At 37.2% G+C, this 25755-nt stretch overlaps 4 protein-coding genes and 1 long non-coding RNA gene across 10 annotated transcripts; 2 read left to right on the forward strand and 3 right to left on the reverse strand.

The window, feature by feature from the left end:
- Nucleotides 831-2673, forward strand: LOC109724195 (histone H2B.11-like). Of its 3 annotated transcripts, none has more exons than XR_002219858.1 (3): nucleotides 831-1454; nucleotides 2059-2125; nucleotides 2306-2673. XR_002219858.1 is itself a non-coding variant. In XM_020252933.1 (2 exons), the coding sequence occupies exon 1, from the start codon at nucleotides 950-952 to the stop codon at nucleotides 1439-1441; it is 492 nt and encodes a 163-aa protein (XP_020108522.1). In that variant the 5' UTR covers nucleotides 831-949; the 3' UTR covers nucleotides 1442-1454; nucleotides 2306-2673. The 3 variants fall into 3 exon arrangements, 1 of the variants encoding a protein (XP_020108522.1); XR_002219859.1 differs by having other exon boundaries at nucleotides 2076-2125; XM_020252933.1 differs by lacking the exon at nucleotides 2059-2125.
- Nucleotides 6266-7394, reverse strand: LOC109724197 (histone H2A-like). Its single transcript, XM_020252936.1, has 2 exons — nucleotides 6800-7394; nucleotides 6266-6657 (listed from the first exon to the last, which is right to left on the reverse strand). The coding sequence occupies exons 1-2, from the start codon at nucleotides 7019-7021 to the stop codon at nucleotides 6412-6414; spliced, it is 468 nt and encodes a 155-aa protein (XP_020108525.1). The 5' UTR covers nucleotides 7022-7394; the 3' UTR covers nucleotides 6266-6411.
- LOC109724194 (arginine biosynthesis bifunctional protein ArgJ, chloroplastic) lies at nucleotides 8383-15009 on the reverse strand. Of its 2 annotated transcripts, XM_020252931.1 has the most exons (17): nucleotides 14744-15001; nucleotides 14488-14616; nucleotides 13894-14017; nucleotides 13214-13287; nucleotides 13071-13115; nucleotides 12897-12947; nucleotides 12729-12797; nucleotides 12498-12556; nucleotides 11657-11726; nucleotides 11454-11534; nucleotides 11276-11362; nucleotides 10406-10528; nucleotides 10152-10214; nucleotides 9885-9962; nucleotides 9652-9797; nucleotides 9325-9395; nucleotides 8383-8861 (listed from the first exon to the last, which is right to left on the reverse strand). In XM_020252931.1, exons 1-17 carry the CDS (start codon nucleotides 14807-14809, stop codon nucleotides 8779-8781), a joined length of 1419 nt encoding a protein of 472 aa, XP_020108520.1. In that variant the 5' UTR covers nucleotides 14810-15001; the 3' UTR covers nucleotides 8383-8778. The 2 variants fall into 2 exon arrangements, with proteins under 2 accessions (XP_020108520.1, XP_020108521.1); XM_020252932.1 differs by lacking the exon at nucleotides 11276-11362 and having other exon boundaries at nucleotides 14744-15009.
- On the reverse strand, nucleotides 15282-24584 carry LOC109724192 (increased DNA methylation 1-like). The gene is made up of 18 exons (XM_020252930.1): nucleotides 24323-24584; nucleotides 24159-24227; nucleotides 23840-24038; nucleotides 19905-20213; nucleotides 19687-19761; nucleotides 19503-19584; nucleotides 19347-19406; nucleotides 19212-19264; nucleotides 18905-19068; nucleotides 18517-18691; nucleotides 18365-18425; nucleotides 18183-18242; nucleotides 17829-18068; nucleotides 17550-17608; nucleotides 17363-17425; nucleotides 17046-17139; nucleotides 15913-16053; nucleotides 15282-15797 (listed from the first exon to the last, which is right to left on the reverse strand). The coding sequence occupies exons 4-18, from the start codon at nucleotides 20120-20122 to the stop codon at nucleotides 15705-15707; spliced, it is 1638 nt and encodes a 545-aa protein (XP_020108519.1). The 5' UTR covers nucleotides 20123-20213; nucleotides 23840-24038; nucleotides 24159-24227; nucleotides 24323-24584; the 3' UTR covers nucleotides 15282-15704.
- LOC109724198 lies at nucleotides 20263-23523 on the forward strand. 3 transcript variants are annotated; one of them, XR_002219861.1, is made up of 3 exons: nucleotides 20263-20618; nucleotides 21277-21341; nucleotides 22423-23523. It is a non-coding gene; the product is annotated as an uncharacterized LOC109724198 (long non-coding RNA). The 3 variants fall into 3 exon arrangements; XR_002219860.1 differs by having other exon boundaries at nucleotides 22426-23523; XR_002219862.1 differs by lacking the exon at nucleotides 22423-23523 and adding an exon at nucleotides 22044-22311 and having other exon boundaries at nucleotides 20267-20618.

Raw genomic sequence — 25755 nt, forward strand, 5'->3', positions numbered from 1 at the left:
TTGAGAACAAAATAATATTTTTGATACAACAAAAGTAAAATAATAATGCGTCGGAGTCGGAGCGCAAATTGGTTTCACTGTCATTTGGCATCAGCAGAAGGAAAATTTAGAACATGCAAGGTTGTCTTGCAGCTCGATTTTCTCACCTATGATCTGATGCCTGTACTTGGAGTATTTCGCATTCGTTTTCTTTCTTTGATTTTTTTTTTTCTTTTTTACCCACAAATATGTAAAAAAACCGGGCCTGATATCAAAAATTGGGCCGAAGCCTGCATAGTACTAAGCCCATTGCAAGAGCCCGGCCCAGGTTTCGTGGACGATTTGAGTGACCAAAGAGCGCTTGCAAACTCATCGACCCATCACCTTCCCGGCCCAGAAAAAACTTATATGTACAAATCGGGTCCATGTCCGAGTCCGAGTACTTGCTCAACACGAAATGTTCGACTCGGCTAAAGCAGTGCACCCCGAGTCTAAACAAAGAAATTTTAAATGTAAATATTAATTAATTTATATTTTTAATTAAATTTATTTTTAAATAAAATAAACTAATAGATAACATATTATTTATCTCTAAATAATGATAATAATAATAATAATAATAATAATAATAATAAGAAGGCGGTGGAGCGCCCGCGAGACTTAAATTGAAACCGAGCCAACACAGCTCCCCTATTCCACGCATTCACTCTTTGACCTTTCCAACCGTACATCCCCACCGTCCCGTGAAATCGAACGGTCCCAAATCTCCCACCTCATCGATCCGCAGCAGATAACATTCTCCAATCGCAACACCTTCCCTTCCTCTTTATAAGCGCTCCCGACCCCGTCCCTCCCCTCACCATCAAATTATCATTTCCCACTTCCATCGTCCTCTCCGTCTCTCTCGCGCGTGCCCTAACATTCCCTAGTCTCCGAAATCCCTTTCTCTCACCTCGATCCCTCGTCTCCCATGGCGCCCAAGGGCGAGAAGAAGCCCGCGGAGAAGAAGCCCGCGGCCTCCGACAAGGCGGAGGAGGAGAAGGAGAAGAAGGGTTCCGGTGCGGCGGAGAAGGCCCCCGCGGCGGAGAAGAAGCCGAAGGCGGGGAAGCGGCTCCCGTCGAAGGAGGGGGGAGGCGCGGGTGCGGGTTCCGGCGACAAGAAGAAGAAGAAGAAGGCGAAGAAGGGGAGCGAGACGTACAAGATCTACATCTTCAAGGTGCTCAAGCAGGTCCACCCCGACATCGGCATCTCCAGCAAGGCCATGAGCATCATGAACTCCTTCATCAACGACATCTTCGAGAAGCTCGCTCAGGAGGCCTCCCGCCTCGCCCGCTACAACAAGAAGCCCACCATCACCTCCCGCGAGATCCAGACCTCGGTCCGCCTCGTCCTCCCCGGCGAGCTCGCCAAGCACGCCGTCTCCGAGGGCACCAAGGCCGTCACCAAGTTCACCAGCTCCTAGGGATCCGATTGCGGTGATCCTCTTGCTCTGATTTGGTGTTTTAGTCGGTTCTCGAGGGTTCTGTTAGGGTTAGGTTGTTAGATTTTACAGCGCTTGTTAACTTAGTTGAATAATTGAGGAGATCGATCATAGCTTGTGTAAATTGGCCGTGAGCAATCAGTTGTCTTACTCTGCGATTATGATACCCTATTTCTTTGGTTGTTTTGCTCGATACTGATCTAATGTACTGCTTGAGTATTCTATTCTGATTTTCTTTGCACATATCTTGTGGTTCTAATCGAGTTTGTGTATTGAATGGCTCTGGCATCAATTTCTGTTGTATAATTGTTGCATATATAATCCAATGGGATCGGTAATTAGGTTAAGGTGTGGTAGTTTAGGTAGTTTAATGGCTTCTATTTCTCCAAGGTTGATGCAGAGGGACTTTAGATCAATGATATTTGGAGCAGTAAGTTTATTTACTTTTGTAGCTGTTTGGATGCTCGTTTTGATTTGCGAGGCCTTTGAATTTTTTTTTCCTCTAGTTTCCTTTTGTGCTACTTGTTTTGTTTTTATTTAATTCGTCCTCAAAGATATCAGAGATTTGTTCTGCTCCTAATTCTTATTGGTTTTGAAAGGTTGTCATGTTTAACAGCTGTGGAATTCTAGGGAGGCCATTATACTCTTTGGAACCATTAAAAGATGGTAATTAGTTTTTACTTTGTGTCCCCATCCTTTTAGTTGCTTTGCATGCGATCAAATTCAAACTATTCTTTTTCCTTGTTCAACTACTAAATAGTGCTACTTTGCTGGTTCAGTTTGCTTGCCAGTGTTTTGATTAATTGCTGTTTTCTTTTTTAATCTTAAGTATTTTGGTTTATTTAGCTGGAGTAATAAGAGGCAGTAGAATACAGAGACCCAAAGTGTTTGATTTGGTGAATCATGCATCTGAAGATTGGGCATTAATAATGGCCGTGGATGGAAGGGTACGCATCTTGAACTTATTCTGAGAGACTGATTAAACTGGCATCTTCGCATGGTGGACAACTATGCTCATACTATTGGATAAGGCCTGATTGATAGTGGTTGATTCGTATTCTCATATTTTTTTGTGTTTATCCTTGAAAAGCTTGTAGCTATCTTCTGAATACATGATGATTCTATATATTGCGTTTATCTATATGTGTACATATGTATTGCATAGAACCAATGTATTCCTTATTTCTTCTTGTAAGATGACAGATTTGGGCCTAGAAAGTGGTCTATTGCAGTTCTGAGAATGACATCGCAGATTTCTTAGTGAATCACTAGTTTACCTTATATTGGGCTTTTATGATTAGCATTAAAACCACTTGATACTCTAGTTTCAAAAAGCTTTTATCACTAGATGTAGCTATTATTATTGTTCGAGAACTAATAACAACATAAGCAACTAAGGTAAGAAATTAATGGCAAAGCAAAGGCAGGCCAAGACCTTGATTGTAAAATAAACTTGGGTCGCAAATCTAGGGATGGAAATATCAGGTGGAAGTTGAAAGAATAAGGTATGAGCAGAAGAGTAAAATGTTTGCATCCTATACTATTGGATTATGAATAAGTTAATTTCTATGCTTTTGGTGCTTGGGAAGGCCAAATGTTCTGTTTCACCGGTATTTGTAAAATTTGTGATTTCCAGTCATCCTAACTGAATTTGGGATAGGATTTTCTGAAAGATCTCTAAACTTAGTGGTACATCCTGGTGAAATAAGAGTCCTAACGATCACAATTTTTATTTTTTTTCCCATCTCGCCTTGGAAGAAGGGTCTTCATCCTTGACTAAGTAATGTAATTTTTTTTTTTTTATTCTTGAAAGCTGGCATTAGATGGTTTCGCAGAGAATAGAAAAATAGAATGGGAATGAGGTATTGGTTTTAAGTGTAGGGTTTATGTCACTGAAAAGAGATGAGCGGATAAAGAATATGCTGTAATAATTCATGATCTTAGGCTAATGAGGTTATTTTCCATTTATCAGCTTATCTCTTTTACACAACCCTTTTTCCTATCATTCAGATGGGCAATTAAAATGTTTTATGCTTTAAGTTCCATTCTTATATTAAACAAATTAATTTGAACGGCTTACTATGGATGAAGTATATCATATTTAGCAAATTATTGTTATTGTTGCTATGTCATGTCTTTTAGTTCATTTTTCTCTGTATGCTTGCATCTGGCACTGAAGGTTGCTTCTGCTTCACTTGAAAACTGCAGTAGCTGTAGTGTAATCCTCATGTGAATTTTGATTATTTTGTTCAAATATCTGGTAAAAGACTAATTTATCAAATATTGTGGGATCTGCACAACATAGCTCTAAACTTCAGGGTGTGCTTCAAATGCTGCTGTTTATTTGGGGGATAAATGCTTGTTCTTATCATAGTGAAAGCACATTTGTCCCTCGTCTGGTGACTAAATTATATACAGTTTGCTGTCAGTTGATGTTACTGTTCAGCAAAAAGGAACCTTTATGAAATGCGACGTCTTGCGGTCTCGGTCTCTCGAGGACCAAATACTTTCAAAATGAATAATACTTTGGTGTGGTTGTGGTTTTGCAGAACAAAATATTGTGTAAATTAGTGTTTAAAGAGAGGTTTTTGAATCTTAAGCCTGATATGGATGATGTTATGCGTGTTCCATTTTCCTGTAATATGAAGAAGTGTGTTTTCAAAACAAAATGCGTTAACAAGGCAGTACTTACGTTCCATTTTCCTGTACAATGTAGTCTGTTTTCAAAACAAAATGTTTTAACAAGGCTCCAGTACTGCAATTGAATTTGGGGGACTAACCCAAAAATGCTCGTCTCCAGCAAGTGAGTTTACCGTCGATATCAGGAGCTACAAGGCAGTGGCACTGTATAGTGTTGGCCTCTCTCTAGAATTAAACTTTGCAGCATTTTGTTGGAATTTACTTTTTACCCGGATATTACTGTTAGGAACGGTAGCAAATGTAAAATTTGTAGTAATATTTAGATTATTATAAGTTTTGATGTACTCAAAAAGTTTCAGCCAAATAAAGCCACAGGCCTACGATCTCACGAGCAGAATTTTTTAGCTTATGGGCTACCACTTTAAAAAAGAGGTGAACTAACTCTGTTTTACCCGAGGCCTCAAAATGTTTTGTTATGAGTCCGCTTATCCTTTATCCCACCGTTTGGTTAGGGAATAGGGATAGGAATAGGCCCTTATCCCCTCCTTTATACCCAAACATTAATTTTTTAGCCGAGAATAGTAGTTTTCGGTTATCCCCACCAACATCTCCATTTTTTATATAAAACTTCCTAATATTTTTCTTATCTCTGGAAACAACCCAATTTTCATCCAAACGCTATTTTTCTTATCCCCATACTTGTACATATCCCTGTAATAGCTAGTTCTTGCTTATACCTGAACCAAACGGTACCTATATATATTATTATTATATATGTATATATATATATAGAGAGAGAGAGAGAGAGAGAGAGAGAGAGAGAAATGTGTACTTCAGAGTTTTTTCTCCATGATGTGGTGTCTATCTGCTTCTCCACAACCATGCAAATATATATTAGTTATTCTTTGCTTATATCTTTTTTTACACAACCATGATTTTTAGCTGACGACCATCGCCGCTGTGTGGTGGGCTATTTGGTTGGAACGCAATAGAAGAGTATTTAAAAAATCTAAAAACGCGCTGAGTACAATTTTGATAGAAACCCGTTTTATGAGAAATTTTTGGGACCGCTTTTGCTTCTAGGTTTTTTTTTGTTTAATCGTGAGGTCCAAATTGTCTCAATTTGTAGCTAAGTTCATCTTCTAAATGAATAAAACAATAATATGCTATTTTTTTCTTAAAAAAAAAAAAAAAAGTAGGTTGAACTTGGAAGCTCTCCTGACTCATACATCCTAATAATGTTCCACGTAAGTGGAAGGGTCGGGATTTTTGTTTATATATATATATATATATATATACATAGAGTTGATCTAGGATATTTTTACAAGTATCATTTCTATGTTGCTATCACATTTTTAGTCATTGAATTTACTTTTTGATTACAAATAGCCCTTGGATCAAACACTATTCCACCTACCACCACCTATCCCCATCATCTCAACCTCACATCTCTCCATCCAAGGACTAAAAACACACAAGTATCACTTGGATGATACTTTTAAAAGTATTCTAGCCCTACTATATATATATATATATATATATATATATATATACTTTTTGTATAAGTTGTAAAACCGATGAGCTTGAAGACCAATCATATATCTCATTACCCTTTTCTTTTTAATTAGGTTTAGAGAACCATTCTGTGCATCTTACATTAGTTTCGGAGTTCTAATATTTTACCTTTCTTTTTCCTTTGCATACAATAGTACTTAATTTATTGTCTTAAAATGATATAATGTATTCAAACTCTATTCATTAATAAAAAAAAGTCTACAAGCTTTTACAACAAATAGTAGTAATAATAATAATAATAATAATTCATTAATAATAAAATATCTACAAGCTTTTACCACAAATAGTAATAATAATAATAATAAGCTCGAAAAGTAAATATAAGTTCTTAAATCATCCAACCTTCTACGTCACTTCAACAATCTATCTCAGCATAACCCGCCCTCTATTTTAAAACCCTCTCGAATTTACTATTTGTGTACCCCACCTAATATATAATTATTTTGAAAAGGAAAAAAGAAGCCCGCCACTCCGCAAAATTCAAACCATGCTCGAACACAGTCCCATTTTTAAACATGAAATAATGAAAGCAGGCGAAGCAGCAAACACACGGAAACAATCCACAGAACTCGAACAAAAGATCCCACCAAATAATGAAAGCAGTAGTAATTTTCATAAGATAGAAGAAAAAACTTTTACACCATGTAACTCCTCCACCAAAAGATCCCACAAACTAAACCACGTGCTACACACGCAAGCAAGCAAAAAATCCAAACTCTTATTAAAGAGTTTGGGGATTAAGGCTTCTTGGGAGACTTGGTAGAAGCGGGCTTGGACGGGGACTTGGGCTCCTTGGCGGCCTTGTCGGTCTTCTTGGGGAGCAGCACGGGGTTGATGTTGGGAAGCACGCCTCCGTGCGCGATCGTCACCCCGGCCAGCAGCTTCCCCAGCTCCTCGTCGTTCCGGATCGCCAGCAGCACGTGCCGCGGTATGATCCGGTTCTTCTTGTTGTCCCGCGCCGCATTCCCGGCCAACTCCAAAACCTATGATAATAATCAAAACTAGTTAGATGATCGAGAAGAGAAGAGCTGTTGTTGTTGTTGTTGCTGCTGTTGCTGTTGTTGTTGTTGTTGTTGTTGTTGTTGTGGGAAGGGGGAAGGGGGAAGGGGAAAGGTAAACTAGTACCTCGGCGGCGAGGTATTCGAGGACGGCGGCGAGGTAGACGGGGGCGCCGGTGCCGACGCGCTGGGCGTAGCGGCCCTTCTTGAGGTAGCGGCCGATGCGACCCACGGGGAACTGCAGCCCCGCCTTCACCGACCGCGACACCGCCTTCTTCCTCGGCCCTCCTCCGCCGCCCCTCCGACCGCCCTTCTTCACCTTCCCGCCGCCGCCGCCGCCCCCCTCCATTGTCGCCTCTTCTTCTCCCTCTTAACCCACAATACTACGATCCCTCCTCCTCCTCCTCTTTCGATCCCTCGATCTCTCTCGCTCGCTCGCTCGATCCCTCGATGCGGGGGGGTGTTAGGAGGGGGTGGGATTTTGGAGTGGGAGGGAAGGGGTGGGGGCGAAATGGGTTTTATCGACGGTTCGGAGCGGGCGACGGTGGAGGTTTGTGATCCGTGGGTGGAGTGATTTGTACCGTTGGTTATAGTAGTTGATTGACGGCTGAGGATTAGTTGGGAGGCGCGATCCGTGGGACAGGAGGATGGACCAATGAGGAAGGAGTACTTAGGCGCGATGCGCTGGGCTTGCGTAAAAGTATCTGGGCGGGAATGAGAGAAGCCCTACCTATTCGGCCCGGCCGGCTGACGTGGCTTGTTATTAATCGAGGAATGCTAGATATTCATCGATTAATCTGTATATATATATTAAAAAAAAATACAAATCAATGCACCAATAGTTTAATTATATATAATTGCCAAGAGTTTAATTATATATTTGGGCCGATGACTAGAGATGTCAACGGGTCGGATTTGAGTCGGATTTTTAAGAACCCGAACTCAAAAACCAAATTAAAACTCGTATCCGGACCCGAATCCGGCAAGTTTTAAAAACTCATATTCATATCCGTATCCGACCAAAAACCCGAAACCCGAATCCGGCGGGTTTTAAAAATCCATACCGTTGAATGAAGATCTAAATGATAAAAATTATTAAATATTTTATATATTATATAAATAAATAAAAATAAATTTATGTATATATATAATTTATTTGGGTTCGGGTCGGATAAATACAAAATTCATACCCCTATCCATATCTGTCTGGTTTTTATTTTCTATACCTATAACCGAATCCATACCCGTTTAACTCAGATAAACTCGCCTCGTTCAGATTCGGATAATATTTCGGGTATCCATACCCATTGACATCCCTAGCGATGACTAACTGTAAATTGCACTATTATAGTTTCTAGACTTTTTGTCAGATTTTTTTTCTTTTAAATTCAACATTTGATTTTTTTTTTCTTTTTTATCTAGTCCTTGTGTTTTAGACAGATTATTGCGTACATCTCTAAATATATTTGTATGTTTAGGTATGAGGAATATTAAAGTTTCATCATCTCGTACTTTGAATAGATGTAAATATTTTGGATTTTTAGCTTGTGTATCTCTTTCCACGTATATGTGTTCTTAAATATATCTCCAATACTCGTAAGCATATTAAGAATTTTAAAACAAAACAATGACGAAATGCTTTATAATGAACTGGTAGAGTTATTTATATTATCTCATTAGAATACAAAATCGCCAGCAAGGTAACCAAGATAAAGAGAAGCGGGAATTAATAAAAGTAATTGTTGCACACAAAAGTTGGTACAAGATTAATGTGCTTACAATAACACCCCAGTTGTTCAAGTGCTTAGTATTGCAATGAAATATGCTAAAGCCCAAAGCAATAAAAGAAAATTATGGAAAGCTAGCAATGCCAACAGAATTGATAGTTTCATTTATCGATCCATTCCACCTCTTTCCAAGGATTTCAGATTTGTGCGGGTTTGCCTACTACTAGACATTATAGATTATTAAGGCAAACTATATAAATTAGTTGGAATTCGAACACTTCCCCGCTACACTGCAAGATGCTGGTGAGATATCTTCCGCCGCACTCTCCACCCTTTTTAACACAAAGAAAAGAGATATTCACCGATCATGAACCTCACCTCACGTCGTGTATTCTGCATTTATTTTCACATAATCATAACTTAGATCGCAGCCCCACGCCTGTCCATTTCCTGGCCCATCTCCTGTTATGCCAAATATTGAAGTCAGGTTAAGCACCAGCGAATTAAATGGGAAAAGTAAGAAATGCACAAGCAATTTGATAAGCAGAAGAAGAAACATGGCACTGAGATCAGTTCTTAGCCTTTAATTAGCTTTATTCCAGTAAACATTCTAAACCGGACCGTTTGACCATCACAACTGGTCCAGAGTCATCTGATTCCTGAGTGAATAGACCAGTTTAAGGGCTATAATCTTAGAGTTTGGGATTAATTAAATCCTAAAAAATGGAAGTCGTTGTGGCAACTTCAAATTATAATCCCTTTTATATCAATAGTCTTATTTCTTTCGAGTTTCGAGTAATATTGTATTTGATTACGCCAGGTCTATTTTCTTAAAATTAGGTTCAACAGAAAGAGCGGACCAACAGCTGAAGCAATAGAAATCTGCTAAGTGTTTTTGCAGTTCAACAGCTGCAAGAGGACTCACCAACTGATATATGGATTTCAACAGTTCCATGCGCCTCTCCAGCCATTCTGAGATAGCTACTTGCTGCAGACCTGGGAGAAACGATTAAAAGAGAATTAAATAAATATAAATAAACAAAGTGCAAGGCTATTCTCAGTAATGTGAGAAACATAATCTGAAACAAAAGCAGTCGGGAAGTTTTTTTTCCCCTTTTAATATAGTATGGAAAAGATAGTTGTGCTTTTAATGTTGTCATGCATTGAGTTGCTGACGAGTATTATCATCATGAAAAGAAGGGGGAAAAACAAACATTAGTTTGAAAAAATAAAATTTGGACTTCTTTATGACCTGTCAAAGGCAAGTGGTTGGCCGTTTTTCATAAGTTGGATGCTTCCAAGTGATATGTCGAGCTTCTTCGCATCAAAATGAATTCCAGCATATCCAGCAGCGCAAGCGATACGTCCCCAGTTCGGGTCTCTACCATATATAGCAGCCTGATATATTTATTGAACATTGTCATCACCAGTTTTCTCCATTCTAGAATCATGAATCAGATTTAGTAAGATTACAAGATACCATACTTTCACAAGCGAAGAAGATGCTACTGTACGAGCAATTTTAGCTGCGTCAGCCTCGTTACCAGTGCCAGTGACAGTAACCTACATAACCAAAATACTGGCCATTTATGAAAACCACTTTTCTATGCTTTATATTACTAATATATAAAATGCTAAAATGTTGCAATAAAAGAGAATTAGACACCCGTTGCATGTAATAGACTTCAGAAGTCTACCTAATAGAAATCATACAAAATTATAAACCGCGCGAAACGAATTACACTACCGAACCTCTATCAAGCACGTTGCACCTTCACCATCCCATGCTATGGACTTTGCAAGACCTTGCATTACCTGGAGAAGAAATAAAAGTTCAATATTTCTTCATGATGTTTGGTGCGTAACTGCAACTGATTTTTAACTTTAGCCTAACAAATTCAGCTTTCAACATGCAAAGTGAGCCTGCTATGCTACATTACTGTCATTCGTGTGACACAATAAGAGCTTTTTATTATATAGCAATAGCAACAATTAATGAAACTTACTACATCCAAGCAAGCTTGAAGCTGAAGAGCTTCATTGCTGTGAAGATCAGATATACCGGACGATCCAGATATTCCACTAGCCAAGGCAATGACACAATCATTGGTACTTGTATCTCCATCTACCTTTAAGAATGAGATCAGCAAGGTAAGTAAGGTCTCTGTTAAGACTTACTCATGGAGTGTGATTAATTGTAAACCAACATAGTGCTTGATATCCCAAATGCAGCATGTTATACGATCCCTCTCTATCACAATTACCTTGCAAGATGCCCCCCACCAACCATCAGCAGATAAGAATCTCTACTACTAAATTCAAGGAAATGCACATGTAGCATCCTAATCCAGGTTTTTTCATTGTCTTGATAAAAGAATCTACTCTCAATTTATTTACACAACATCTGTCCTTTGTTGGGCTAATTTCCAACATTAACCTCAAAAACACCAAATTGTTCATGAACATGCCTCAAAAACGGGCCATCATGGATACCACTTGTAATTTGTAAAGGTACATAAATACTCAAAACTGACCAATTCCTTGGGCGTTCACAAAAGTACATCTGCATTTCCAGGGGGTGCTCATGATATTTTTAAGCTCATTTTTAGTATTTTGATATATCTACAAGGGCATTAATGACATTGTCAATGTTGGGAGGCAAGGCAACATATGAAGTTGTATATATATGGAGGGAAACACATTTTATTTTTCCTCCAGGCGACATAGTGCTATGAGAACCAACATAGTATGGATATAATACTTGATATAAAATAATTATTTTCTTAATGCTACAGCAAAAAAAAAATCCTGAATGATGGGACTTGGAAGGCAGTGCATTAAGCCTAATAACAGTTCTAGAGAACATCATTACGTACTGTAATCTGGTTGAAACTTCTGTTCACTGATGTCCGAACCATTTCTCTCCAGATTTTGCTAGTAACCAGGGCATCAGTTGTTACAACCTAAAGATTAGCCAGTAAACATTAGCTAACTAAAAAAATGAATAAACATTACACACATGCAGAGAGAGGGGGGGGNGTGTGTGGAGCATACTCCTAGGAGGGTTGCCATATTTGGATGAATCATTCCAGAACCTTTTGCCATTCCCCCTATTCTAACAGAAACACCACCTACCTTTTTCCAACCAAAGAATACAGTAATTAGAAAGAAAATCAAGTTGAATTGAAGTATGAATCAATAGAACTTCAGTACTAATGATCTCATATTTAGTGATGAAAAGAACTTATAAATCAGACCTGAGTCTCAACAGCAACACTCTTGCTAACAAGGTCGGTGGTAGTAATGGCCACAGCTGCAGAATCTGCACTGCAAATCCAAAGATGAGAATATGAGCTAAAATATTTCACATACGAGGAGATTCGGATTTCTGAAAAATAAAAATTCACGAATGGTGCATGAGAGTCAAGAGAACTCATCCTTCACTGGACCATAATTCTCGAGTTTGGTTATATATAATTCCTTTTTCAGATCTAAAAGGGTCAAGTTGTATAATTAAGCAATTTTATATCTGATTAAGGTGTTCAGGGATTTTAAATTAAACCTAACAGGTACACATTTTCAAATTTTATGGAAGACTATAATGTAGTTAGCGAGGAGACTTTTCTGATTAGAAAACAGCTTTAATACCACTATAATTCGGGGGCGTTCATTTACCTGAATACGAATGTACATACTCCAGGAAGCTAGTTACTGCAAATAACGTGAATAGTTGGAACAAACAAGTGGGATTCATTGAACAAACGGAAGGCTCAACAACTTCACACAAATAATGTCTAGCATTTATTGTCACGATTTTCACCGCAGTATATATGATGATCTTAGCTATTTCCTGTCTGCATCTCATATTGTTTTCCAAAGTTCGCATATTAGCCACATTTCATAATATTTCCAAGACCATTGCTTATATTTGATAGAGTAAGTTGTGTAACTTGCAAAATGATACTGACCCATATAGGGACAACTGTACAGCAGTTGATAAGAAAGTGCAGCATATGCACAACCAATTTATAAAATTTAAGACGGTTCAAATTGCATTCTATAGCATCTAATGAAGATAACATAATGATAAAACTATACCTCTGAACGTTTGATGATAGCGAACCAACAAGTCTTGGAAGCGAATTAAGAAGAGCCTCCTATATAGATTTTACCAAATATAAACGTAAACAAGCTATTTTAAAAAAGCAGATTTCAGCGAGAGAAAAAGTAAAATATTTGCATTATATAGGAAATGGTGATAAATAATTTGTTTTTAGATTGACATATAATCTTCAGCTTCACAAAAGATACTAGAGAATGTTTTTGTACCTTTTTTATTCTTTGTCCAATAACACCAGTTGATTCAATCAATACAGCATTTGGATTCACCTTGAGAAGCTGTGAGAATAACAACGAAACATATTGCCATGATCAACCAAAATGTTTGCACGCGCACGCGCACACACAGAGAGAGAGAGAGAGTTTACAAACTAGAACCTGGGCAACTGCATTTGCACTTTCTACTGCATCCTGGTAACCAGCATCACCCTGCAATACAACAATGCTTTAGCCACAACAACTAATTCTCTCTCAACATTACAATCATATTTATCGTCTTGCACTTATATTAGATCTGCTCTTGGAATCTTAGAAGGTGTCACGCGCACTTACTGTAGCAGCATTTGCTTGACCAGCATTAACTAGTACCGCACGAGCCTGAAAAAATTACAAACTCGCATATTAACAGAGTTATTCTAATGAATGCAAACTAATAAATGCAACATCAATTTAACTATACAGGTAGAACTACCTACCGTAGTTGATAATCCAAGCACATTTTTGCAGTACTGAACTGGAGCAGCAGCAACAATATTTGTAGTAAAAGCACCTGAAAATAAAATAATCTTCCATAATCAAGATTTTTCACCACATAACAAAGATAATGCAGTATAATTTACAAGAGACTGATGTAGACAACAATGTTTTAGAATCTAGATATTAATCTATCAAGTAAGAAGAAAACATACGCATAAATAGGAAATTTTGGTTTTTATCTCATACTCATGAACATCTTAATAATAAATACACTTTCGAGCAAAATGTATGTATAGTCCCTTTCTATAGGGATTGTGATTAGATCAAACTTTCAAAAATGTTGCAACTTGCAACACCATCCCTCACCATCAAAAAAACAATCTTTTACTTTTCTTCTTTTTTTCTATGTAATACAACCCGTTTAACAGATCCTTCTATAAAAAGATGTTCTTGTTTAATTGTTTGAAACAAGGTTAAAAATCTCATTTTACAGCAAATGTCAATGGACATCATTTTTCTTTTTTCAACGAAGGGGATGGAATAGTAGAATGTAAGAAAGCAAACTCAATAATGTGTGGACAGGAAAGTTCAGGGTCTAAAAGCCACAATATCAGGGAGAACATTCGCATTACTCCCTCTCTCTTTCTTTTTTTTTTCTTTTCCAATTTGAGGTCCTTGCCTGCAGAAATTGCATCAGTGTCGCAAGTCACTAGAGCCAGATCAGGTTTCTCTCCCACTGCCCGCAGACCACCATATATTCCGGCAGCTTTAAATCCTTTTGCGGCCGTAACACCACCTGGTATCTACAACAAATATAACCAGCAATAGAAAAAGCTAGAAATAAAGCATGGGATCTAAAATGCACAGTACTAATAGAGCAATGAAAGTCATGGACATCAGTTCAACACTAACCAAATTACTGACTTATTTGCACTACGCATTGAGAGCCTTTTCGTGAAAATATATGCCTCGAAAGGCAAAATTATCTGTATGAGCCCTAAATTTGAAGTTCAAAAAAAGTAACTATCTACTGCTGCGCTTTACTGCAGAACAATAATCTAGCATCAATTCACGCCTCCGTCTGACACGAGAGAACAATAAACTTTGAGTAACCACTCCTGTACTAAAAAGTAGAACATTTGTGTAACATTCGATGGCACAGCCACTAGTAATCAATCTACGGGAACCAAATTAACCATCAACTAACCTATATTTCTCGAATCTCGAGCTAAGGCATCAAAAAAAGACATTTTTAATGGAGAAAGTAGCTTACCTGCTTCCACGGTCCCTCAGGGAGAAGGATTGGAGCCGCGGAGATGTAAGCGTAGGCCGTCTCCGTTTCAGAGCTCATCGCGGCAGAGACCCTGCTTCGGCGCCGAGAATGTAGGCGAGAATCCCATCTCTAAAACAAGGAATTGAACACCAGTTAGGGCGAATCAAAGCACAACAAAGAGGAAGATCGCGATGATGATGATGATGCTGGAGACGAAGAGAATCAAATTAGGGTACAGTACAATGCTTTCACCAACCTCCGCCCTACGTAGCTCGAGAACTCCTCGAGCGGAGAGAGGAGGGTGATTAAGAAGCAGAGCCATCGAAGCAAGGATCGAAGGAGAAAGATGTAGCTCGTCTCTTCACCCTTCTCGTTCGCTTCTCCTCCTTTTTCTCTTTGATTCTTGTAGCGGCGGCGGAGTGTGTACCGGGGAAACGAACCAGTTCAACGGCGGAGTGAAACAAGATGAGTAAATCTACACTATTTTGATCCAGGATTCATATTGAAATACTGTACTGTAATTTTTTTTTTTTCACTAGAAACTTTTAAAATTTTAAACTCTCGGATGAAAGTGTAAATCATACACCCTCTCCTAGTCTCCTGGGGAATATAAGTTTTTTTTGGTTTAAAACTAAAAGTGTAATTGCTTATTAATATAAATTTTATTGATTTAGATGATATTAAAGATATAATAATTTTACACAAATTCTACTAAAGATATTTCTGAAATTTTGAGAGGTATATTGACAATTATCTCAAAAAGAAAACATATGAACACATTTTATTTCTACATCAGCTCCAGAAGGGCCAAATAAGCATCAAAAGAAATATTTCTGTATAAGCACCAAGGAGGCTAAACAAGCACCAAATCTATAGGTCCGATCACAATTCGCAAATGCACAATACAGTCTTTCTTTTTGTTCCCTCAAACATAATCTCTTGCAATTTGTAAATCCCGTCTTTAGGTAAGTATACTAAGACTAAGCCACTATGCTAATTTGCAGTAGTCAACAGTACTCTCATCAAATCTCAGTCACCTCAACCATGCGTAAAACTATCGTATAGGCATGCACTTGTTTGAATTGTGACGAAATGAACTGAGGCAAAATGTTGTCGCGTCGTGTTCTCCAATAGACCAAGCAGATGCATCTTTGCATCCGCAAAACATTCATCTAGTTCAATGTTCAGTAGTAATGAAAAGCTAAAACAATAGCATCTCAGCTTCTTGCTGCAGAGGAATTAGGAATTGCCTTCTTCAGGACGGTTGTCTCCTTGAAATTCAGAAGGGGGTGCTCCCTAAACATCCTCAGCTGTTTAAACAGAAAGTCTTATCAACAGCAATCAAATGGAAATGCCAAAGTAGAATACTAAAGAGAACCAGGTTCTGCAATCCAAAACAAAGAGAAGTATCTGCTGGATTCCTACCTCCTCATGTGTCACTTTTACAAAGCCAAACTTATTAATCCACATGGATTGTGTGTGCTCATCAACAGAAGTTATGAGAAGTTTCACTTGCAAGTCACTTAGGAATCTTTCAATTACCGAAAGAAGAGTCTGAAAATATCCCTGCAAAAGGGGGAAAAGAAAAATGAGGTTAAATGTGAGTAATTTTTTTTGGCAAGGTTCAAATATAGTCTGATGCATGTATAAACTTCCTATATAGCTTCTCGACATTATAAAGGGCTTGCGTATCAAAAAAATTTTAAAAAAATTGACAGCTACTACGAATCAGTACAAAGTTTCTCCAATTTCATGGGGCAAGGAGAAAAATCGAGTGTTTGCTTGTAGACATTGTAGTACTTTAAAAATAACGAAAAATGTTATACTTGGAAACAAATTTTGCAACATTTTACGATTGAAATAACTCATTAAGTTGTAGAGCTTATAAAATATCGTAAGATATGTTCGTAAGCAAAGCATTTCCTAAATATGAATGTTGAATAAGAAGTTATGTTAATTCATGCAAGACGAAAGTACCCCTCCTGGTCAAGAAAGCTCTGAGAAACTTTGTTTTGTTTTATTAAAAGATCCACACAATCTAACAATGTTTTGGACTCTTCTAGTTTATATTATATTCAAAAAAGTATCCTTAAATTTGACATTCAATCCATTAAGGCACCAAAGTAAACGTAGAATTCCGGCAAACATAGTTGAACTGTTTTGCAGTTCTCATACTCTTAACATGTAATAGGATGAAAATGGAATATTTCTAAATGCATCAATAGTCACTGTACCATCCTGATACTGCAACTCAGTGCCTGCAATCTCAAACATTTTCACATGCAAAATTTCTCCTATGTTGGAATCCCATCCTTGGTTGTCAAAAAATCTGCCACTCGACATGACTATTTCATATAGAGAAACTATTTAAACTTTGAAGTGTATTTATTTTGTAGATGAGGTAAAATGCTCATTCTGTAAGATTTTTTTTTTTTTCTCTGCTTGACAGCTAGAAATGAATTGCATTATGTGAGGGAGTTTAGGGATTATATGTGTCCAAGTGAAAGTTCAGGAATGAAGATTTGACAAAATCAAAGGAATCTAAAATGCTTCCGTACCTTTCCCTGACATTCTTTACGTGTAACAACCAGAGGAAGCTCTGCAGTACCTCGTCCATGCACCCTCAGAATTGCTGCTGACATGATGACTGACCTGCATTGACCACAAATAAGCCGTGAGGATACTCACACATAATTACAGCTAAATCACAAGTTTCTCTCATAATTTGTTTGGGCCAATAATAATGGAGAAAAGATTATGACCAATGCCCTTCCCTACACATAGTTTTTTTGAACCATTGAAAAGGCCAATATTATGATGTGTACAACTATATCAAAATCATAAGATAGATGCAATTATTGCGACGGTTCATTACTTTTCTATTAGTACTGCACAACAAGTTGAGTGGAATATTAACCCTGCCTCTCCCGCCTCTTTACTGCAAAAAAAAAAATAAAAGTTTAAATTCATCTGATCCATGACAGGAAAAATGTGAGGAGAGATGCAGCTAAAATAGTACTATTAAAATCACTACGAAGGAAGGAAAAGAATCAAGAGTTTACGCATAAACCATCTGCTTTATCAACTCGTTTGATCCTACATATATAGGTTCAAATGCACCCTGCAAACATACGGCAAAGAAAATTGTGAATTCTTGATGAAAATGCTATTTAATAGGCCATCTTGATGAGATTGAGGGTGAAGTTGCAAAATATATAACTAAACATTTAAAGCTTAGAGACCTCATTAAAAACTATGCATGCAGAATCCAGGCTTTACCAAAACGTGACAAAACCATACTTATCCAACAAGAGAAGGGCAAAGGAAAACAGTATACTTACTTGAAAAAGCTTATTGGCTGCTTTAAGCAGGCTCTTATCTTTAGTATGTTTTCCATTTAAAAGTTGCCAGCGTACAGCAGCTACAGTGTCATTTTGCAAACCTCTCTGTTCAAAATTCCTCTTCAATATGCTAGAGGAACAATCAGGAAGAACCTTCTTTCCTTCAGTAGGCATTTTTTCCAAAGCAACACAAACTGCGCTGCAGCCTCTACAACAAAACCATTTGCTGCTGATGGCTTCCTGTAAGGAAAAATGAATGATGCACATGAATTTATGCTATCTTCAAAATTTTATTTTATAGCTATGTTCAAATGTTATCCACTAAAACAAATATAAGTAGTAGTTTACTATCACCTTAAATTTCAATCCCGGATGACTTCGGGCATAACAACCAACATGATATGCTTTTCCACACTAAAGAGGTATTAAAAGAAGGGAAAATTAATGATAAGTTCCAATAAAAAGAAAAAAAAAAATCGCTCAAAAAGCACCACCAAAAAAGGGAACAAGGAGAAAAACTTGCTAAGCCATCTTACTTGTTTACAGAAAGTGATGCTTCTTCCATCATATTCTGTTTGTAAAATGGCTTTGTCATCCCTATAAGATATATGGACACAAAGGCATTACAGGAGGATAAGTTTTACAAATTCTATACCAGCAACTATGTGAATAAATTAAAGAAGCCTACTTGCAGATTGTGCAGTGAATGTCATCTTCCGCTTCAGGATGAATAGTGCGCCTTAACCGAAGGTTAGTTGGCCTTACAGCATTTGAAGAGGAAATGCTCAAAGCTCTTTGAGACTGATCAAAGCAATCAGGGCAACAGTGTGGACCATTAGGAGCATCTTTTAACCACATACCAGCTGCAATACAATTGCAGTAGACAAGTCAAAGTGAGTATTAGTTCACCACTAGGAGCATCTATATGTTCAGATACCTATTTCAAAATGCACAACAGTTCAGCAAAGGTCAGTAGTTCAGTACGTTGTTGTCAAAACTAGATTAAGCTATTGGTGACAATTGCTACAGGTTACACAGCAGATCAGAAGTAGAAGTCCGATCTCAAAAATATGCACCTGAAGGAAAATGTTGATGGCATCCATCACAATAAACCAGTTCTCCTCCATCACTGCAGCTAAGGCATGGATCCTCGCTGCCAACACTTACTTTTGTATTTTTGGATAGAATCTCGCAAAACTCATGTAGTGTCGTCCCATCAGAAGTATATATGTTTTGATAGCTGCAAGGTAACAAAGCTTTTGTTGGAATGAAAAACGCTTCATCTAGCCCCCAAAACAACCAAAAAGGGAAAAAGAAAAAAGAAGAAAAAAGCAGAGTATTAATATTTAAGAGTAACAATAAGCAGTAAGAAGTGACACTGACGGTTGGCGCCTTCGACCCATCCCTGCATGAGCTTCAAACTGTGAAGGGCTAAACTGTTCACAAGAGAACATATTCAGATAGTAGTCTTGGCACAGACATGCAAACACATGAGAATATTCAGATAAGGGACTTTACCTCCTCTTTGTGGCAGTGACATACTATGCTATTTCCTTGTTTATAACCTGAGAGCAAAATCTGTAGGAAGAAAAGAAAAAGGAAGTGTGAAACAGATTTAAGAATGTGGCACAATAAGAAACCAATCACTAAAAGAAGTGTAATTGTGCCCGGAACCTCTCCCTTGTTACGGTAAGTCAATTCTGTTCCATCGGGAAGACCTCCTTGTTCGAAAACCAATCTGTGCAAAGTATTATCCCTGATAAAAGCAAAAGAGCTCACAACTAGAATAGTACAAAACATCTGTTTAAGTCATGAAATATCTGATGAGATTAGCATTCTCTTTCCCACAGTAACAAACCTTTTCTTTTGAGGACCATGAGCAACAGTTTCCTGTTGGACAGGGGCAGCAGAAGATTCCAGAAAATTAGGCAGCCTAGACACATGTTTAGAGTATAGAACAAATCATCAGCCTGGCCAAACTTTCAACTGTCAATTGAGTTTCAGCAGTTGCAGCTTTGGAATCTTAGATAAGAAAAATACAAAAAGATAAGGAGCTTCAGAGGAACGTCATTGGACCTTGTTTTCAGTTCAGACGCAGTTTCCATCAGAGAGCTATTTTGTTTGCGCTGCACACCATCTGTAACAAGATATGAATCTGGAAAATGAGTGCCTTCAGCAACTGGCACTGAGGGGGCCACCTTCGAGTATGTTGATAATAACGAACTAGAGCTGCATGCTGTGGCCATTCTTGGCGAGCTCTTCACATTGAGAATGTCAATAGAAGTTGGATCCATGCAGCATTCAGTGGCTGCTTTCTCGAACTTAGTTGTGAGACCAGCTTTTAGAGCAAGATTGGCAACGCCCTCAGCAACAGATCTTTCGATGCTGCAATTGATGGCAACAACAAAATCATAGTATTTGTAACACCCCATACTTTTTAAATCTCTTGTTTTGACCCCTACTTATTAAGTTTGGACCTTTTCGTAATTTTCAATTTTCGAGAGACTCGGCGGCATATTATTACCTAATTAGCCCCTAATTTAATTAGATCTTCCTATGCCAACCCTCACCCGATCTCTCTTTTTCCCCCGCACGACTCTCTCTCTCCTCCTTCACCTCGCCCGTATGCCACTGTCGCTCCTCACGTGCGCGTGCGACGCTATCCGATCCCTACCGTCATCGTCGTTATCCGTGGCCGCAACTGCCGCAACCCTTTTTGCTTGATCTCTATCGGCATTTTTGGTTCGTCGTCGACGGTATCTCGTCGTCGTTGTCTCCGTCTTTGAAGAGGTTCTTTTTTTCATCTTTTTTATCTCTTTTACCAAATCTTGAGATCATCCGACCTCCTTGTTCATGATTATGTGATTATTCTTGAATACTTATCTTTTGATGATTGGAATTTAAAACTATCAAAATCTGATTTGCTTTGATCTAAATATATGTTATTTGAACTATCATTTTATTTTGTATCCCTATCTGATTTAGTTATATATAAATTCTCCATATTCTACATATTTTTTGTAATGCTCCTTACATGTTCGATAAAATGCCTAAAAGAGGGCGAACCTTATTTTTTATTTCTAATTTCGATCCCATCTAATTGCCAATTTGTCAATCAATATTTCAACAATTGAAAACCCTCGTTTCGAGCATTAGATCCTTCGTTTATTATTTAAAACTTCATTCATATTATCTTGTTTCTTTGAAAACTTTAATATTTGAAACTCATTATCCTTTTGATTGCTAATTGAGTTTCGTCGAATGTATTCTAAATCTCTTTCGTGCTCCGTCTTGACCTTTTTGCATACATTTGTAGCCGATTTTGTCAATCTATGTGAACCTATCTTAATTTAGATTTTTGTATAAGCTTGCTTTCTAAAATGTATATATGTCATCTTTGTAAGTTTATTTTAAGTAGCTTATAGAGAATCGTATTTCTCTATTTTAGGTTCCGGTGATTGATTTTTCGTGCAATTTTCGACTGGATAGCTTAGCTTAGAAGCCGCTTTTGAGGTAAGCGACCGGACACCTGTTAGTTTTTCGTAAGATAATTTAGGAAAATATTTCGATTGTATGAAAATCTTATTTTGTAGATTTTAAAGTTAAGGGTTAAACATATTATTAAATATTTCTGTAAATTGAGCTTTAATTATGATTGACAAGTCCTTTTAGCAAAATGAATTTTGAAACTTGATAATATGTTCTGTAAATTAGTGACTGCACGATTTTTGAAGTATGATGTCTCTTGGTATTCTGCTATGCTAATGTTGGCCATGTCAACATGTATTTTGTTATAGAAGCAAGCTTCGTCTTTGTATTGCGCTTTTGGGTGCCTGCGCCTATCCGCGCCTCTGTTTTGTTTGCGCCTTCGGGTGCCTCTATTTTGTACATACACCTTCAGTGCCTCTGCTTTGTTTGCGCCTTCGGGTGCCTTTGTTCTGTTTGCACCTTCGGGTGCCTTTGGATCTCGCCAACGGATCATATGATATAGTTAGGTGCCGGAGACTTAATATTTATTTTGTTTATTTGCTGAAATAGAAATGCATTTGTAAAATTATAATTTCAATCCGATCTGGATTTTAAGTTTTGACAAATTCTTGTTTTCTGAAAATTTTACAAATTGAAAACCAGTCGCTTGAATTAATTTTTGTATTCATTTATTTATTCGTATTGTATGTTTAATCCGACTAATGTGGTGTATAGTTGCTTACCTAGGTACCGAGATTGATTTGCCAGGCAGGGCTGAGACCGAGTGAACGTTAGACGTAGCTAGTTTTGATTTTAATCCCTTTATTTTTCTATCTAGTATTTTTGGATGTGAATCTTTGGACTACGTAGATGATCGTTGTTATTTGCTTTTGTTTCATTATTTCTTCGTACCCACTTTTGTTACTTATGGTACTTTGTGGACCGAATCTCTCTTGTGATTCGTAGTAAACTTTAATTTTATAGACGTTAGAATTTCGTTTGGCTTTAGTTGAAATTAAATTTCTTAGTCTCATTTTTTGGATTATTTGAATTTAGTGAAAAATTGATAATCATCTTTTTGCTAGTTTCCGTCTGATTCCTTAGCCTTACATATTTGCTTGTTTAGCAGGTATGCGGTGTCTGTTATGCCTCAGGTTTGGGGCGTGACAGTATTATACAAGTTAGTCAAGGTTCCTGGACATTCCTAAGCTTCAAATAGCAAAATTACCTAGCTTCAGGTGCATATCGGAATAAAATATATTACAGAGGCCTAATTACATTCTGATAACTAAACAAGAAGATATTCCATGGATGCACTTTTTCTAAAAAGAAATTGATGTTTATCTAAAAGAAAAACTGAAAATCAAAAGGATAAAATAAGTCAGAAGTAATTATAATTCTTGAAATCAACGAAGGTGATGCACGAGGAAAATCATCATTTGTCTCGCACATACATCGGCATTGTCTCTATTCTAGCTCTTCCAAACAGAAACTATAGCAGTTGCTCGCCAAGATTCATGACTAAGCCTTCTCCCTACTCTTTATCAAGAGCAGGTTGACAAGCTGCCCTTGCATGATTCCACTCCAAAGTACGTCCACATATTTACTAATGAGATGCACTATCTTATTGACAGAACGTTAGAACATATCAACTTATTGTGTATCTGAAGACAAATGATTACTAGTTAAATCTCACGCATGATAGCATCTGCAGTCTCTTGGCTCCTGCTGTAGGATATTTACTGAGTCTCGTTAAATAAACCAAAAAACCAACATCTATTGGAGAAAGGTGAGATATAGAAGAAGGATGGTTGGGTGTCCTTCTAGTAGATCATAAAAAGAAGAAGATAAGAGGGGAAAATGAAAGACCATGATATTTTAGAAAGCAATCTTACAGGGGTCGATGGAATGGCTCAAATAAAAAGACAACGGGACATTCTTCTTCGTTATCTTTTCAGAAGAATAAGCACAAGTACCTTTCTCTTGCATTGATTTGAGGCAATTTTTCTTGAGTGGAGATCTCCAACCTTTCCATTTTAGCATAACACGATCTTTATATAATCATTGTATAGTTATTTGAAAGGTAAGGATCAATAGTTTCACAAGATAGCATAAAATTTCACAGAGCAAGCATTTTCTGGGTGTGATTTCAACTTTACTCCTATATCTTTTGGTGATCAAATTACAAGCATTTGGAAAAGTCATGTAATTATGTTTAGACCAATAAAGTTACGATATATATATATATATACTATAATATATAATATATTATATATATATATATATTATGAAAAAAATAAACAACTATCCCATAATCTTGAGTTGCAACCTAACTGTCTCTACATGTAATAGGCTCACTAAGGAGATTCTGGTATGATTTTCTCAGTATTTTTGTTAGTGTTGGAAATATCGTCAACCATCTGAAATGAATCTAGAAGGCAGGAAAGAATACATATCCTTCAGCGCAAAAGAGACCAAAAGGATTTTTTTTTTCAAAAAAAAAAAAAAACTTGAAGCAAGATATAACAAGAGGATTGTGTAACCTTTCCACTCCTCAAAGCACTTCAAATTGGGAGGGCACCCGATCTTTTCTTTGATCAAGTCGCCAAGCAAGTGGAGAGGGCTATCCTTCAATTCTTTCACTAGGTTGTATAGAGTTATTCCGCTATTCAAGAATATGTGATTGTTTTGGTTGGTCGTTGTCACTCCGGCATGCTTCTCAAATTCAACCGCGCAGAGAACCTACAATTGAACAAAATAGATAAGTCCTTGCGATACGATCAGAAAATATATCATGTGGACTGATTTCAGAAAAGAAAATTAAATGCGAGGAAAGAAGAAGAAGAAGAAGAAAGGACGAACTCTTGTGTAGTTACACACTCGGCACCCACAAACATATCCGAGATCTCGTATAATCCCCTCAATCTTGACCTAAAACCATTAGAACCAACAATAAGAATAAGAAAACTCATGTTCTATAACTCTGTACCATACAACAATTTAAAATGCACCCGTTAAAATCTTACCTCGCCCTTCTTGTACGTAACCCTAAATCCTTCTAGAAGTCCAGTGGAAAGCAAGCCTCGGACATCCGAGAGGAGGCTTCTTGGATTATACTTTGCGGAAACCTTCAATCCTTTCGAACTAAACAAGAATTCTTCGCTCCGCGGTTCCATCTCCCTCTCATTCCGCCCTTCTACGAGCAAATGTCCAACGCTAATATGAAAAACAAGAAGATGACAATCAAAATTACTACAACAACGGGCTCAAATCGTCGTTGGCGATTACTATACGATCAAAATCTAAAAACAGAGTATCGAGAACACAGATCCAGATACAAAATGTTTCAATCTGAGAGCGAAGTGAGGAACCTCAAGAGCGGACTCGAGATCAAATGGAGAGATTTGAGGGGGCGAGGAAATGGGATTCGTGGGAGAAACGGGTTTTAGGGTTTTAGAGTTTTTCGTTGCGATGGATGCGTATGAAATGAAATAAAACGATGGGAGGATGATGGCGTAATTGAGAAAATAAATAGGAGCGCCAGGGGGAAGGGAACAGAGCGAGGCTCGCCATCGCCGTGTTATTTTAAAAAAAAAAACAAAACAAAAAGGCAGGAAAGGACGCCCTGGGCAAGTCGTTGGGGGGACCCACAGGTTAACTGCCTAAATAACTATTAGTGGTATTTGTAATAATAATGTTATTAGATAAATCAACTGGGCAAGCAATTTTCATTGGCTCACTTTATTTTCTTTAAAATATAAATTTTTTATTAAAAAAAAAGACAAGAAGCTACCTCGCAAGCATCTCAAGTAGAAAAAAGTTCTTATTAACAATTAAGATGCATACCCAACATCCTTAGCGTAAGTGGCAAAAAACTTGATGATTGGTACCCAATATCTTAAATTCAAAATCTAATTGCTTCACATTTTCATCTAAGTTTATTTTTAAAATAAATAAACGAAACACCTTTCTTTCTAAAAGAAAAAAAAACAATTAAGATGCATATACCAAATCGTTCCTAACAAAAATAATAAAAAACTTGCATTATGCTGTGATAACTTCAGAATATCTTCTAAGTTTAAAAATAGAATTGATATTATATGTTGATATATAGAAAAAAATAAATGAAACATGTAAACAGGCTATATTTCTCTTCTAAATATAATAATTATAATATATACGATATGTCTCATTATGTCAAATCAAATAGAAAATAATCTAATCATGAAAAATATAATAATTGCATATTAAAATATTTTTTAAAAAAAATGTTTTTACTTTTATGTAATACGAAATATTTGATTAGATTCTTATGTAAAATAATTATGGTAAAAAGTCTTTAAAACTTCTTCTCAACTATGGACAAACTAACCTAGCCCAATATGAGAGTCTGGTTTCAAGCAAACATGGTGCATTACATTGATCTGCAAACAATCTCAAATAAATTTAAAAATAAAAA

The sequence above is a fragment of the Ananas comosus genome, linkage group 18 (genome assembly GCF_001540865.1).
Source record: "Ananas comosus cultivar F153 linkage group 18, ASM154086v1, whole genome shotgun sequence".
Taxonomy (NCBI): Eukaryota; Viridiplantae; Streptophyta; class Magnoliopsida; order Poales; family Bromeliaceae; genus Ananas; species Ananas comosus.

Excerpts from the sequence above, each read along its gene's own strand:
- LOC109724195 (XM_020252933.1), top strand. The coding sequence starts at position 950 with ATGGCGCCCAAGGGCGAGAAGAAGCCCGCGGAGAAGAAGCCCGCGGCC.
- LOC109724197 (XM_020252936.1), bottom strand. The coding sequence starts at position 7,021 with ATGGAGGGGGGCGGCGGCGGCGGCGGGAAGGTGAAGAAGGGCGGTCGG. Across the intron at positions 6,658-6,799 it reads TCGAATACCTCGCCGCCGAG|GTTTTGGAGTTGGCCGGGAA; the intron begins GTACTAGTTTAC and ends TTATTATCATAG.
- LOC109724194 (XM_020252931.1), bottom strand. The coding sequence starts at position 14,809 with ATGGCTCTGCTTCTTAATCACCCTCCTCTCTCCGCTCGAGGAGTTCTC. Across the intron at positions 11,727-12,497 it reads CTATCATCAAACGTTCAGAG|TGCAGATTCTGCAGCTGTGG; the intron begins GTATAGTTTTAT and ends TTGGATTTGCAG. Across the intron at positions 9,396-9,651 it reads CAACCACTTGCCTTTGACAG|GTCTGCAGCAAGTAGCTATC; the intron begins GTCATAAAGAAG and ends CGTTTCTCCCAG.
- LOC109724192 (XM_020252930.1), bottom strand. The coding sequence starts at position 20,122 with ATGGATCCAACTTCTATTGACATTCTCAATGTGAAGAGCTCGCCAAGA. Across the intron at positions 19,407-19,502 it reads CTTACCGTAACAAGGGAGAG|ATTTTGCTCTCAGGTTATAA; the intron begins GTTCCGGGCACA and ends TTCTTCCTACAG. Across the intron at positions 19,069-19,211 it reads ATGGGTCGAAGGCGCCAACC|CTATCAAAACATATATACTT; the intron begins GTCAGTGTCACT and ends GTTACCTTGCAG.